Raw genomic sequence first — 13,746 nt, 5'->3', positions numbered from 1 at the left:
TGATGCAAGGAACTGTAAAGTTGTGAAGCAGTTCACAAAAATCTGTCCTTTGTCCATCAGATCCTGCTTTCCTGTTTACCAGTGTGAAATGGCGGAGAGGGAAGAGAGCAGATATGATTTGTTTTTGTGCAGCTGAAACTATCTGCAAAATGACTTCCTTCTGATTTGTGTACACACACACACAGTCTCTCTCTCTCTCATATCCGCCCCCCAAATTTTTTCATTTTTCAGACACCAAGTTTATCTATCAGAATCCTGAAGGAAGGAACTGTGTCATCCTTCATTCATCCTGTCCACACAATCCAGCTGCTAGTCAGAATATTGTCTCCACTCACTTCTGGCATGGCTTATGTTTCTCACCTTCCTGATGATCATAACTCATGTCACTCATATCCGGTACATGCAGAGTGGAATTTGGCATTATGATTTTAAAAAAATATTCCTTGCAATATTTGCAACCCAAACACAAAAGTGAAATGATGGTGTAACTGGTGCCCGACAGTGACACCTCCTCGTGGCTCATCTGGGGAATTAGCTCGCCTCTGTCCGCACCCTGTCCTGCAGTTACTCAGCTGGTTGCCTCAGTCACTCGCTCTGTGGTCCTTCTCTCGCTGGTCAGGAGCTTCAGTGGCTCCCCTTCGTGATTTAGCCTTCTAGCCAAGTCATAGTTGTCCTGCCCTTCCGGGGTCTCACCAAAGTGTTTCTCCACACAGGCTCAGGCAGCCTCCCTATCACTGTGCTAACTGCACCTCTGCCACAGTGGCTTGTAGCAGAACCCAGGCCTGCCCTCTACTCCAGGTTCCAATCTAGGGGTCCTTGAACCAGCAATTCACATCTGTTCTCCCAGCCCTTATAGTTTCTTCCCTACACTCCTGTGACAGACTCCTACTCTCCCCCCTTGTATCAGAGGGTGTGACTGCAGGCTTCCTCACATGTAGCCCTCCCCGCCCCCACTGTTACCGGCTCCAGGCTTTATAGAAGTCCTGCCTCTTTCTATCCAGGTGAGCTTTATTCACAATTAAGCCTCACTGTCCCAGCTCCCCTTCAGGTGCAGCCGATTGCTAGTTGGCCTCTCTTGCCTATATTAACCCCTCTAGGGCTAGTGTGGGGTGAATGTCCCATCACAGGCGTCTGAACAATAATGGAAATAATTACTCTCTTTTGTCACTATCCAAGTCGAGAGTAGTGCAAAATGTAAACAGCACAATGGTTAAAACTAAACTGGATTATTAAAATGGAAATGTTTTTGTTTTAAATGCCTTATCTGTTTTACAGGCAAGGAAATTTATTTTTAAAAGGTTGCTTGATTTTCAGAGGTGAAATCAATGGGAGACTAGTGGGAGTTCAGCACCTCCTGAAAACCAGGACATGAATACTTAACCAGATAGTGTTCCTTTGAGTACATGGCATTGTCTGAGCCCTTATCACACAACGTTGCTTGGTCCTGAATGTATTGAAATTCTGTTGATTTGCTGTAGTTCTGTATATAAAATGTGCCCATGTGAAGTTCTAGGAACCTGTACAATTCACTGAAAATAACTTGCAACCTCACGCTCACTCCCCAGCCATCAGCACACCTCTAGATTCCCTTCCCTCCTGTAACATCCACCATAAGTCTCCAGTTGCTTGATATTTTGGTCTGCTGCTCCTTTGCAGATTTCAGTATGTTTAGGGAGTGTAGTGCTCTATTTTAATGGGGACGTGCGTGTTGGTCGATTAGTGGAAATTCAGCAACATTCCTTGAAAAACACACAGGCTGAGGGTATTGCCTCAATCCGGTGTCCTGCCACTGACACAACCCAGTGCTTTGTGGGAATGGCAGCTGGATCCAATCTCCCACAAGCAGGATTCTTTGAGGAAACAGCTGGCAGCTTCATTCCTCTACTGGATAGACCTAATGGGGGAGTGACTGACAGTAGTATCAGCAAGCCAGCTTGCTTTTGCATTCACCCACTGGCGGTTGTATATCTGTGAGGCTCTGTCAGCAGAGTTGCCGGGATCACAGAAGGGTCCTCTGCTGGGAGCCACATTATGGGGAGTTCCTTCCTGGCCAGCAAAGAAAGTTGTTAGTGTTTCTTAGGCTTAAATAAATGCTTAAAAATAGCCCATACTGAGCCCTCGGCTAGAATGCGTGTTTTCCTGAGTTGCAGAAAAAAAGTGACTGTTTCATTATTGGTTTTATAAAATGTTCAGAACAAAGGAAAGTATTCTAGTATCCCAATGCACAGTATGCTACCTTCCTTCCCTTTTTAAGTGTTCATCAACTTCAGATACGCGGAAACTGCACTTAGCTATTCATCTGTGAATCCCTCCTTGCACCCAACTGTTCATTTCTAGAGTGGCAACTCCCTCTCTGAATCTTTTCCGGCTCCCTGTCCCAAACCAACTTTAACTATAGCATCAGTCTGGCTGCCTTTCTGCTGCTTCCCATTTTGTGCCTTGCTCTCTACTGAGCATGGGAATATTTTAAATTACAAGCATTGTGGTGCAGTTGAAAGGAATCCAGTCACTTGGCTTCCCCATACCTCAGTTTCTTTCTTTGTAAAATGCAAGGAATACCTTCTTCACACAGTTGTTGTGAAGCTGTAACATTTGCGGGGTGCTTTGGGGCATTCAGTGGCTGCTGTGTAACTGTCATTGTCCCTATTAGGAGGCTAAGTTAAACTTGTGCGGCGGGGCGGGGGGGGGGAAATCATAACTTCCTGACTCATATGTCTAAAACGTGCACCACGCCACAGCATTCCTTTAATTTTGCTTTGTTTAATTATATTATTGCGGTTCTATGGCACTGTACTCTTCATAAGTTGTTTGAAGGCTGATAAATATGTCTGGATAGGCAAAATTGGTTGTTTCTGGTTAGAGATTGTGTACTGGAAGGGTATCCATACACTTTGCTAGATATCGTAACATACATCTTAAAAGGATCTGATGGGTCATTGGACTGATGTTGTGATGCCTTTCCCAACCTCCTCTCGAACACATTATCCATACACTACAATATATCAGAGTAAAAACTCCCCCTGTTTGGGGTTTGGTTTGATTAAGATGGAGGTTAACAAGATGACAAACTTCTGCTCAACGCCTGGTGGCTCCCTCCAGACTGATCAGCCCACACCCTAGATTCTCCCTCTAGAGAGCCACTCCTGTTTCTGTTATGTCTTAGGACAGGTCTATACTACGGGGCTAAATTGACCTAAGTTATGCAACTCTAGTTATGTGACTAACATAGCTGGAGTTGATGTACCTTAAGTCGACTTATTGCGTTGTCTACACTGTGCTGGGTCGACAGGAGAAACTCTCCTGTCGACTTACCTTATGCTTCTCGTTCCAGTGGAGTACCGAAGTTGATGGGAGAGCGATCGGCAGTCGATCTCGACCCCCAGTGGACTGATTGCCATGTGTTGATCCCCCAGTAAGTGGAGATAAGCCCTTAGTATGTTAATGAGTAGGGCCCTAGCAAATTAACAGTCAATTGTGGTAAATTTCACGGTCATAGGATTTTAAAAATCATAAATTTCATGATTTCAGCTATTTAAATCTAAAATTTCTTGGTGTTGTAATTGTAGGGGTCCTGACCCAAAAAGGTGTTGTGGAGGAGTCGCAAGGTTATTGTAGAAGGGGTTGCGATACTGCTACCCTTACTTCTGTACTGCTGGTGGTGGTGATGCTGCCTTCAGAATTGCGCAGCTGGAGAGTGGGAGCCCGGCTCGGTAGGCATAGCTGCTGCCAGCAACAGTGCAGAAGTGAGGATGGCATGGTATGGTATTGCTACGCTTACTTCTGTGATTCTGTTTGCAGAGCTGGGCCCTCAGTCAGCAGCCACCACTCTTCGGCCTCCCAGCTCTGAAGGCAGCAGCACAGAAGGGTGGCATGGTAAAGTATTGGCACTCTTCTGCGCTGCTGCTGCTGCTGGTAGGGCACTGCCTTCAGATCTGGGCACCCGGCTAACAGCCACCGCTCTCCAGCCGTCAAGCTCTGAAGGCAGCACAGAAGTAAGGGTGGCAATACTGCAGCCCACCCCTAAAATAACCTTGTGACCCCCTGCAACTCCCTTTTGGGTCAGGACCCCCAATTTGAGAAATGCTTGTTTCCCCCATGAAATCTGTGTAATATAGGGTAAAAGCATACACAAGACCAGATTTCCTGTACAGATTTCATGGGGGTAGACCAGATTTCACAGTCTGTGACGCTTTTTTCATGGCCGTGAATTTGGTGGGGCCCTATTAATGAGTCACCAACCTCAGTGGGCCGATAGAACCAACTTAATTCTCTCCCTGCAGGTTCAACAGCTGGTAACAGGGTGGGCTGCTTTAAGTGAACATTGCCTGCCTTTTTCAGACTTACAGAGCTCTTCTTCTCTAGACTGCTGGTTTGAGGCCAGGCCTGGTCACTAGTGATTTGAAAACTATTACTGTCTGATTGCTGACCTACCTGAAATTAATTTAGTCTGTGTAGGTCCTCGCTAAGTCAAGGAAGAGAGGGCCAACTTTATTTATTTTCAATGAGACAAAATTAATTAGTCATTTGGGTTATGTGCTTCATTTTTGTTTTTTAGCTAGGAAAAGATAAACATTTTTCCAAGGGAGGTCCAGTCCTTTCCAAGAGAATCAACAGATTTTCCCATTCCTGCCTATTTATTACCCCAGTATCATTTGTCATAGATTGTCTGCTTAGGAGGGTAGATGCAACTGCTTCTGGTACCCATCAGCACTGCTCAAGAATGACCTGAGATGCTTCTTCCGCGCAGGAGCTGACTTTGTAGTGCTCTGTCCACTCCAGGAAAACCCAGGCATTTGGGTACCATGTTTAGTACCCAGAGCCATGATCTCCCCCATGGAAGTGCATAGTGATGCCACAAGATTGGTCAATCCATTTTTAAGACTAAATATCAGAGCAAAATTGCTACACTCTTACCACTTAAATAGCGTGGCCAGAGCACCTTATGTGCAGCTGTGTATTGGGTTGTCACATTGCTGGGTTCTGAAGAGTCACCTTTCTCCCTACCAACGCCTATATTCCGCTCCATGTAGAACTTGCAATGGTTTTACTGCATTTTTAGTCCTTCTTTGTTTGCTTGAGGCTATGGTAGGTGCAAAATTTCGGCTTCCCTTCCTGGAACTGGAAGATGTAAATTAACTTTGTGCCACCAATGTTCCACTTTTCTGGCACGTTTTCTAGCTGTGGCTTTGGAGTGAATGGGTTAAAGATATTTTAAGGACTGAGATGTTTGAAAATGCACCTCTAAAAACATTCAGAAGCCATGTTTGCCCATTTGCTTTGCAAAGCAACATCAGCGTTGATCAGGGACTGATAGCATAAGCTTTTCTGCAGTCTCAGCCTTTGGGGAGAGCTGCAACAAAAGGTGCTAAATTTATAGTTGCAGACATTTTTCCACCTTTTGTCAGCAATAACGGGTGGTAGGGCACCTCATCCCCTTTTCAGTTGGCTTTGTTATTAATGAGTACAAGGTATTCTCACTGCGTACATATCAAAGCTATTGGCATTGACAGAGCTTATTATATGTGCACATTGAGGGAAATATACTTGGAAGTTTCAGACTTTGATTATTGACCATGAGGCAGACTTCGAATTGTTTGTCTCTTGTCTGCTGCTGATGTTGGAGCAGGCTGAGATTGGAAGTCTCTGAGAAGTTTGCCACAGCCCAAGTGCTTATCCATAAAAGTAAGCGGCAACCTCCATTTGATTGCATAACTCCATGCTTCTGTAGTAGTCACTAGAAGTATAAGCACTTTTTGAAAAATTTCTCCCAGAGCATTTTCAACCACACTCCCAATCTTTCGTAAGCAAGTAAACGAGATCTTGGGAAGAAATAGTGGAAATTGACATGAGTTCGCAGAGAGATTTGGAAGACTTCATTGTATGGTGTATGTAATGCAGTGAACCCTTTTCCTTTTCCTTTTAAATTCAGACTTGCCCGTTGCCAACTGTGTCCACATATCTATTCAGGGGACACCATCATAGGGCCTGATCACATCAGCCACACTATCAGAAGCTCATCCACCAGCACATCTACCAATGTGATATATGCCATCATGTGCCAGCAATGCCCCTCTGCCATGTACATTGGTCAAACTGGACAGTCTCTACATAAAAGTATAAATGGACACAAATCAGATGTCAAGAATTATAACATTCAAAAACCAGTTGGAGAACACTCCAATCTCTTTGGTCATTCGATTACAGACCTAAAAGTGGCAATTCTTCAACAAAAAAACTTCAAAAACAGACTCCAACGAGACACTGCTGAATTGGAATTAATTTGTAAACTAGATACAATTAACTTAGGCTTGAATAAAGACTGGGAGTGGATGCGTCATTACACAAAGTAAAACTATTTCCCCATGTTTATCCCCCCCCCACTATTCCTCAGATGTTCTTGTCAACTGCTGGAAATAGCCCACCTTGATTATCACTACAAAAGGTTCCCTGCCCCCTACTCTCCTGCTGGTAATAGCTCACCTTACCTGATCACTCTTGTTACAGTGTGTATGGTAACACCCACTGTTTCATGTTCTGTGTGTATATAAATCTCCCCACTGTATTTTCCACTGAATGCATCCGATGAAGTGAGCTGTAGCTCATGAAAGCTTATGCTCAAATAAATTTGTTAGTCTCTAAGGTGCCACAAGTCCTCCTTTTCTTTTTGCAGAAGCAGACTAATATGGCTGCTACTCTGAAACTTTTACTGAACTAGTCATAGTTTTATCAGAAAGCTCAGTGGACCTTTGTACTCATACTTTCTTTAAATGTCTCTGCTGACCTGTCCTCTTCCTTCCATTTTGCCACTTGAGTCCTGTTATCCCTCCCCAATTTTCTCTTGCTCTCCCTTTTTCCTGCATGATTTTCCTCTTAACCTTAGCGTTGGTTTCTATACTCCCTTCTCTCTCTATTCTTCCATTTTGTTTCCCTTCTGTTCTCTCCAGTCAGTCTCATTTTTCTTCTTTCTCTGCATCCCAACCTCCTTTTTTCTTTCCTTTCTGCTCTTTGCTCCTTTCTTTCCTCCTCTGTTTCTCTTGTTCCTTGCCTCTATTCCTTTGCCTTGAACTCTCTACTTTTCTGTTACTGCTTTTTTCTCTGAAGGGTAAGGTTTCCAGAAGCCACTGACTGTTCCAGAGAGGAAGTATGGTCTGGTCCTAGCTCACGATTCCTACTCCATAATTGACCTCCCAGATCTAAAAAAATAGCAGCATCAGAGCAGTGAAAGCAACCATCCTTTTTATACCTTTTGTTTTTTGTATGGGTTTTCACAATGTGTTTCTACACTGCAAGCAAATAGTATCGAGATCACACATCTGTTATTCAACCGTATACTTTATAGTATATATACATGAGGATAGACCTTAGGCATCTCTTTTCCCTCCAAGCCCCCTCCCCCACAAAATTCATTCTCTTCTATATTGCTTTTTTCTTGTGATCATCAGAACCTGTGGAAATTATATTCCAAATTTGTCAATGACTGAAAAGCGCACCTTTTATTGGTAAAGCAGTTTTTTAGTCAAAAGAATGAATTTAGAAAGCGAATTGTGCTTCGTGAATGAGTGACTGGCAATTAATACATGTCTGTTGACTTACAATCCTGTACAGGTGATCCGGAAAGGCTGGCTTACCATCAACAATATCGGCATTATGAAAGGGGGGTCCAAGGAGTACTGGTTTGTTCTGACTGCAGAAAGCTTGTCCTGGTATAAAGATGATGAGGTAAAGACACAGTTCGTTTGCAGACATCAGTCATTCTGGTATTCATTCACAGCTCCTAATGTTAAGATTTTAACTTTGTTTATACTGAATTTGCATTTAGTATGTATTCTCTCTTGTAATCTAATTTAGCACTTCCTTAGTGTGATCCCCGCTCTTGCAGTTCTCAGTATTTCTTCTGCTTTAAGATCCGACTGAAATTTCTCTACCAACTTTTTGGGAACACTAATTATTTACTCTAGATCTTTAACACTTACTTCTTTTAAGAGTCAAGATAAGAGAATATACCAGACTCTTCTGGTTGCTATTAGCTGTTTCATTTGGATTTCATTACAGTTAATGTGTAAGTTAGTCATAAAGTGTCAAGTTGTTTTCCCCATCATCATCATTTCATCCTGGAGCTTCTTTGTAGACACTGGGAACAGTGCAGTATTACTTGTCTGTGGCTTGTTCTTCCATCAAGCCCAGCCTGGTCACATCTGTGCATATGATGTCCTGCCATCTAGTTGGTTGTCAGCTTCCAGGTTGGAGTAACCTTGGTTTTCTTTGCTTTTTCTTATGATTGTTATTTCCATAAGCAATTAAAATTAGATATATTTTGTAATACAGCTAGGCTTTTGCCTAAAGTTGTGAAATGTCTAAAATGAAGTAGAAACATTTCTAGTAGTGTTAACTAGATTTTTCAGCTTGCCGTACTGATGATCAGATATAAAGGTACCTTGGTAAGGAATACCAGTGTTAATATGAATGAATTTGTAGTTAACAGGCAAGAGCTAAAGAAGGACATTCCTATAATATGATATTCAGACTGTGTCCTCGTTTGAACCTGTTAGATAGCTTTGGATATTGACTTGTTGCGATCCAGCCTGCTTAGATGTGATTGTTGGATTTCTAATGGTCTCAGCAGTGACATAAAGATGTTAGAAAAACGTTTTTGCTTCCATGCTTGAGGATGTAAAACTACCTAAATATCCAGGCTTACATTTTGAAACCCCTCACCCCCACTACTCTACAGTAGTCCTGTTCTTAATTTTTCTTAAATAAAAGTTTAACTATGGGACTCTTTGTTCTGTGCTTGAATGTCTTCAATTTAAAATTAGTAGGGTTGACTGAAAATTTTCCATCGACTTTATTTTCAAGTGAAAACCAGGTCTTCAGTTACACACAAATTTTCAGTGTGTGCGCTTTCTTCATATGTTTGTATTTTCATCTGAAACTGGAACTTTTCAGCCAAAACCCAAAATGTTTTCAAATTTCAGCAGTTTTCAGTTGGAAAGATTTTGGGTTTTTCTGAAGAAAATTTCATCTTTGGCAGGGGGAAAATGTTTTTCTAGCAAGCTCTAAAAGTCAGTTTCCAACGTTTGTCTTGCTCGTTGTTGTCACTGTTGCCTCCCTTAATTTTTTTGTTTTTACTTTATTAATATTATACTTCAGCATCCTTGCTTCTAGACACACTGGGTAGAAATCTTACAATGCAGTTTCTTTACATGTAACACATTGTGTCAAGGCCTGGCCCCTGCAACCACTGAGTATAGTGCTTGCTACCACAAGTAGTGACTTTAGTAGTAGTGTTTGCAGGAGCTGGTCCTTATTTTTAATCCCCAATTTTTGCCTCAGATCCCTAAATGGCCCCCTTCAGGATTGAACTCACAACCCTGGGTTTAGCACATCAATGCTCAAACCACTGAGGGAGTGGGGAGGGATAGCTCAGTGGTTTGAGCATTGACGTGCTAAACCCAGAGTTGTGAGTTCAATCCTCAAGGGGCCATTTAGGGATCTGGGCCAAAAATTGGGGATTGGTTCTGCTTTGAGCAGGGGGTTGGAGTAGATGACTTCCTGAGGTCCCTTCCAACCCTGATATTCTATGATTTTGGGATGGATTCTTCTAAGAAAATCTACTGTTAATTGACTAAGTCAGTTCTTCATGCAAGGGGAAAATATACAGAATATGAATTAAGACTGTAGCCATGTAGGAAAGTATATATTCAGAAGTTATTAGACCCGTTAAGTTGGCTTTGAAGGCTATGATTCATTTTTATTGAAGCTGATGAGACTGGACTGAAAATGTAATACCCAATTTAATGTATTTTTAAATGTCTTAAGTAATGTATGTTTGCAGTTTGTAGCCATCTTGGTCCGAGGGTGCGAGAGAGATGAGGTAAGTGGGGTAGTATCTCTTATTGGACCAGCTTATGTTTGTGGAAGGGTCCAGCTTTTGAGCTAAGGAAGAGCTTTATAAAGCTTGAAAGCTTGTCCTGTCCATCTACAGAAGTTGATCCAATAAAAGATATTGCCTCACCTACCTTGTTTTGTAAGTCACATAGAGCATTCATATTTTCAATTTCCCAATACTTTGTAGGAGGTGAATTCAATACATTTCAGACTTGATTATGGAGCAAATCTTGTGACTATATTAGCTATTTAAAACACAGTAAAGTTGTTTTTTATAAGGTAAGTAGAGATATTTCTCATAGCAGGTTCAGATGGCCTAGGTTAATATTTAGGAAGGCTATTGCTTGTTAATTATAACTGAGGGACGGACTTGAAGACAGATTTACTGTTTTCTGCAGTTTGTTCTTATGAACTAATCATAATGACAGATGAGAGAAGCAGGAAATTTTTTGCCTTCACTGATTTTATTCCACCATGACAATGACTGAATATATTTTTTTATTCTTTCTGTTAAGAAATAAAGGTCTGGGTTACTTTGTGGTCTAAATCTTAATAAAAGAACATTATCTCACTGCCTGTATCTGTTGCTGTTGGCCCATCCTTGGCCTACCATTCTCTTGAAAGAGCATTCTTCAGGGGAATTGAAACCTTTCTTTAAAACAAGCATGGAAATAACAAAGGGACATGCTTTTAGGAGGGCACTGTTAAAAACCTATTTTTATATTTTGATATATATTCTTTTCTATGAGTTACTGGTAACAAGACCGGTAACCTATGATTAGGATTTTTCAAAAATGTCAATGAAAAAAATTACGGATCTAACTTAAACTGACAAAAGCAGGCATTTTAAATGCTAAAATTTCCACTCTGTCTATAACTTGTCGTCCTCTGCTTAGATATTATAGCATGCGCACAACAGAGGTGATATGCTATTGTGAGATCCCTAGAAGACCCATGTATGACAGATGAGGATGAGCAAGGCTAACTTGGAATTTCCTTGACTTTGATTAAGACTTGTAGGAAAGTATCTTCAGTGTAAACATATAATTCTCATTAATGTAATCGGTTGTTACCTACATGCTTGAAAAGAGGATCATTGTTAATAAATCAGAAGGAAGGAATTGAGGACTACAGTGGAAACTTATGAGAAGGCAGTTTTGTCTTCAAAATACTGCAGGGATGTTGTTTGGGTTACTTTATTATGAGATCATAAAAACAGCATTCAAGAAATCAAACTTATGGGTGTTTTTGTGAATGTGCAAGTTTGAAAACAGGCGTGTTGTATGGCATTTTAAAAATTTCTTTGAAGAAAACAGAGTGGTGGTTAATACTCTAATCATAATGTAGAAGTTACTGAAACTCCTACAGACCCACATTCTGCATTATATCATGGGGAAATTCTGTTGTCTTTGACTTGTGGTAACAAATCACTTGTTTGGTTAATGATGATGCCAAAACTTCTCTGTGGAACTCTATAGCCTTGTATTATATGTCAGCCTTCTCTTTATTCTTATTATACGGAAGGCCTTGGCATATTATTGAAAGGTAGTGCGGTTAAATTAACCAGTCTCACTAAGTGCTGTCTCAGGAACTTAGAAGTACCTTAAAGATGGTTGGGAATTCTTGAGTCTTCTATCTGTGTTCAGTGGGAGGCTTCAGAGTTCCCGAAAACACTTTTGGAAGTGTCTGCTGCTGTACTGCATTAATCAAGACTGCTTACTGAGCTAGAGCCTGAGAACTTGTGAAGAGTACTGAGCTCCCTGCTTGTTTGATGTTCCATGAGAACAGTTAAAATCGAGGACGTGACCATTGTGGTACTTAAAAGACTAGCAGCCTGCTTCACAAGAGCAGGAGATGTGAGCTCTGGTTTCCTGAACAAATTATGTTTTGTTTCCCTAAACTTTCTCTTTAGTTTCAAATGGATATGTTGTTTGTCACTTGCTGTCCTAAACTATTCATTATGGTTGCTGTGTACTGTTGTATTTCACCCAAAGACTGGTGGCCTTCAGCAGTGTATGAAATGATTTCTGAATTTAGGGATTTGAATTTTGACTAGGCTCTTCACAGATGAGCACAGCGAAAGCACATAAGGACGTCACTTCCCCTTGTGCCTCCTAAGCAGATGCCAGTCACTACTGCAGTCCTTGCAGATGCGTGAGCACAGTGTCCATGTAAATCTAGTCTATGGCAGTGTTAACCTCTCTAGAGGGGGTGAGGAGAAGGACCCATGGTCCCCCTATTGCTACACTAAGCAGCAGAGCTGGCTGGCCATGGAATCAGTGTACATTGCACCCCATTAAAGAGTGTAGCAGCAGCTGTGCTCTCCCTGTATGTCAGGGAGCTCTGAATTATATTGTGCCTTCTTGGGGTACAATGCCTGCTGGGACAATGTAGCTGTGCAGCTCCTCTAATGTAGGCATGTGCCCATAAGGAACAATACTAACCATGCTTTGTATAGTCTGGGACTTGTTTTGGGATGAAAGGCATCCGAAAAATGTAAGCAGGTATTGTACTCTCCTGCTATTTGAAGAAGCTTTATTTGTTGGCTGTGGGCCTTGTACTAAAGAACCCATGGTAGAATTTATTTTGAAGTAACTTACTTTGGCAAATAATGCATTTCCGTAAGAATGGATTTCAAAATTTGTTGTCCCACTTGCATGGATAAGTATAAAGCAATTTATTTCTATGGGTCTTTATTGATATTGTTTTGTTGCTGTTCAAATACATGTACAGCATTTTTAATCTTAATGATCGTTAAATGAGAATCAGAGGAATAAGGTCTTTTTGTACTCCTGGTGAAAACAAAAATATGAGTTTGATCAGTCTTCAGATACTAAGAAAAGTTTGTAGAAAGCAGAAGAACCTTGCTTGTGTGAGTGACTGGAAGGTCCATTGTGAATTAGGCCCTGCAAACACTGATTTATATGCTTAAAGTTACTCAGATGAGTAATCCCATTGATTTTTAAGGGGACTATTCGCCTGTTAAAAGTTAAGCATGTGTAATAGTTTGTGTAGGTTTGGGGTCTTATTGAACAAATGAGTGCAAGGTTAATGCAGTCATTTATTTGACTAGTTTTAATTAGTACAATAAGTTATAACTTGGATAGTCTGCAGTATATTTTGTAAAAATAGTGAAGTCTTAGTAATATGAGTTAGCTCTCCGCTATTATTACTTTGCCAACAAGGGGGAAAGAATGTGGGGTTTTGTGTTCAAATTCTAAGGTTTGTGGATAGAGCAGTGAGAATTAACAAAGTTCTGCTGCAGTGTGACTTGGGAGAGGGGCTGAGGAGAGCCATTCTCCTTTGTGAACCTAATGTTCTTTACTGCAGACAAAAGGATGCACTTTGTAAAAAATGTCCCATGTTTAATATGACACTGTCAAATCCTGTATTCTCTGGAAACCCAAAACTTCCATCAACTTCACTGGCACCCTTTGGGGTACAAGGAATGCAGAGTTGGACCCTTGGCTGAGACCACTGAAATTTGACTTATTTCTTCCCTTTATTTACAAAATCTGTATTTTTTTTTTTTTTTTTGGTTTCCAAATCAAATGCTTCATTTTTTTTAAAGACAAAAATGCTGTCAACATTAGTGAGGAACTGTGTATTATTAATTTAACTTACAATTGAGCTACAGTCATAAAATAATGTGCGTCTTGTGATGGAGGACAGAAAATGAGTGAGGAAGTGGATTTTTCATTGTTCCGGAAGGAAATAAAATCCCACATACTAAAGAGGGGAAAAATATTCAGAAATCTTATGGTGTCCTTTTTAATAGCATTTACTAGCCAAAGAATAACTTCCTCTTTTTGTATGATCAGCATGTATACAATTAATTTTGCATGATCTAATAAAATT

At 41.0% G+C, this 13,746-nt stretch overlaps 1 protein-coding gene across 7 annotated transcripts in view; it reads left to right on the top strand.

Moving 5' to 3' along the window:
- Window positions 1–13,746, top strand: part of DNM3 (dynamin 3) — a 347,110-nt gene that overhangs the window by 121,951 nt on the left and 211,413 nt on the right. For all 7 annotated transcript variants that reach the window (XR_007357954.2, XR_007357953.2, XM_075131456.1 and 4 more), the window contains one exon: window positions 7,606–7,719. Coding sequence is in view for 5 of the 7 variants with exons in the window: in XM_075131456.1 (XP_074987557.1) it covers window positions 7,606–7,719 (114 nt within the window). In the remaining 2 variants the exon portion in view is untranslated. The remainder of the gene's footprint in view (window positions 1–7,605; window positions 7,720–13,746) is intronic.

This window comes from Caretta caretta, chromosome 8, assembly GCF_965140235.1.
Source record: "Caretta caretta isolate rCarCar2 chromosome 8, rCarCar1.hap1, whole genome shotgun sequence".
Taxonomy (NCBI): Eukaryota; Metazoa; Chordata; order Testudines; family Cheloniidae; genus Caretta; species Caretta caretta.
The sequence above is the reverse complement of the archived record's forward strand: the minus strand, read 5'-3'. Positions and strand labels throughout refer to the sequence as shown.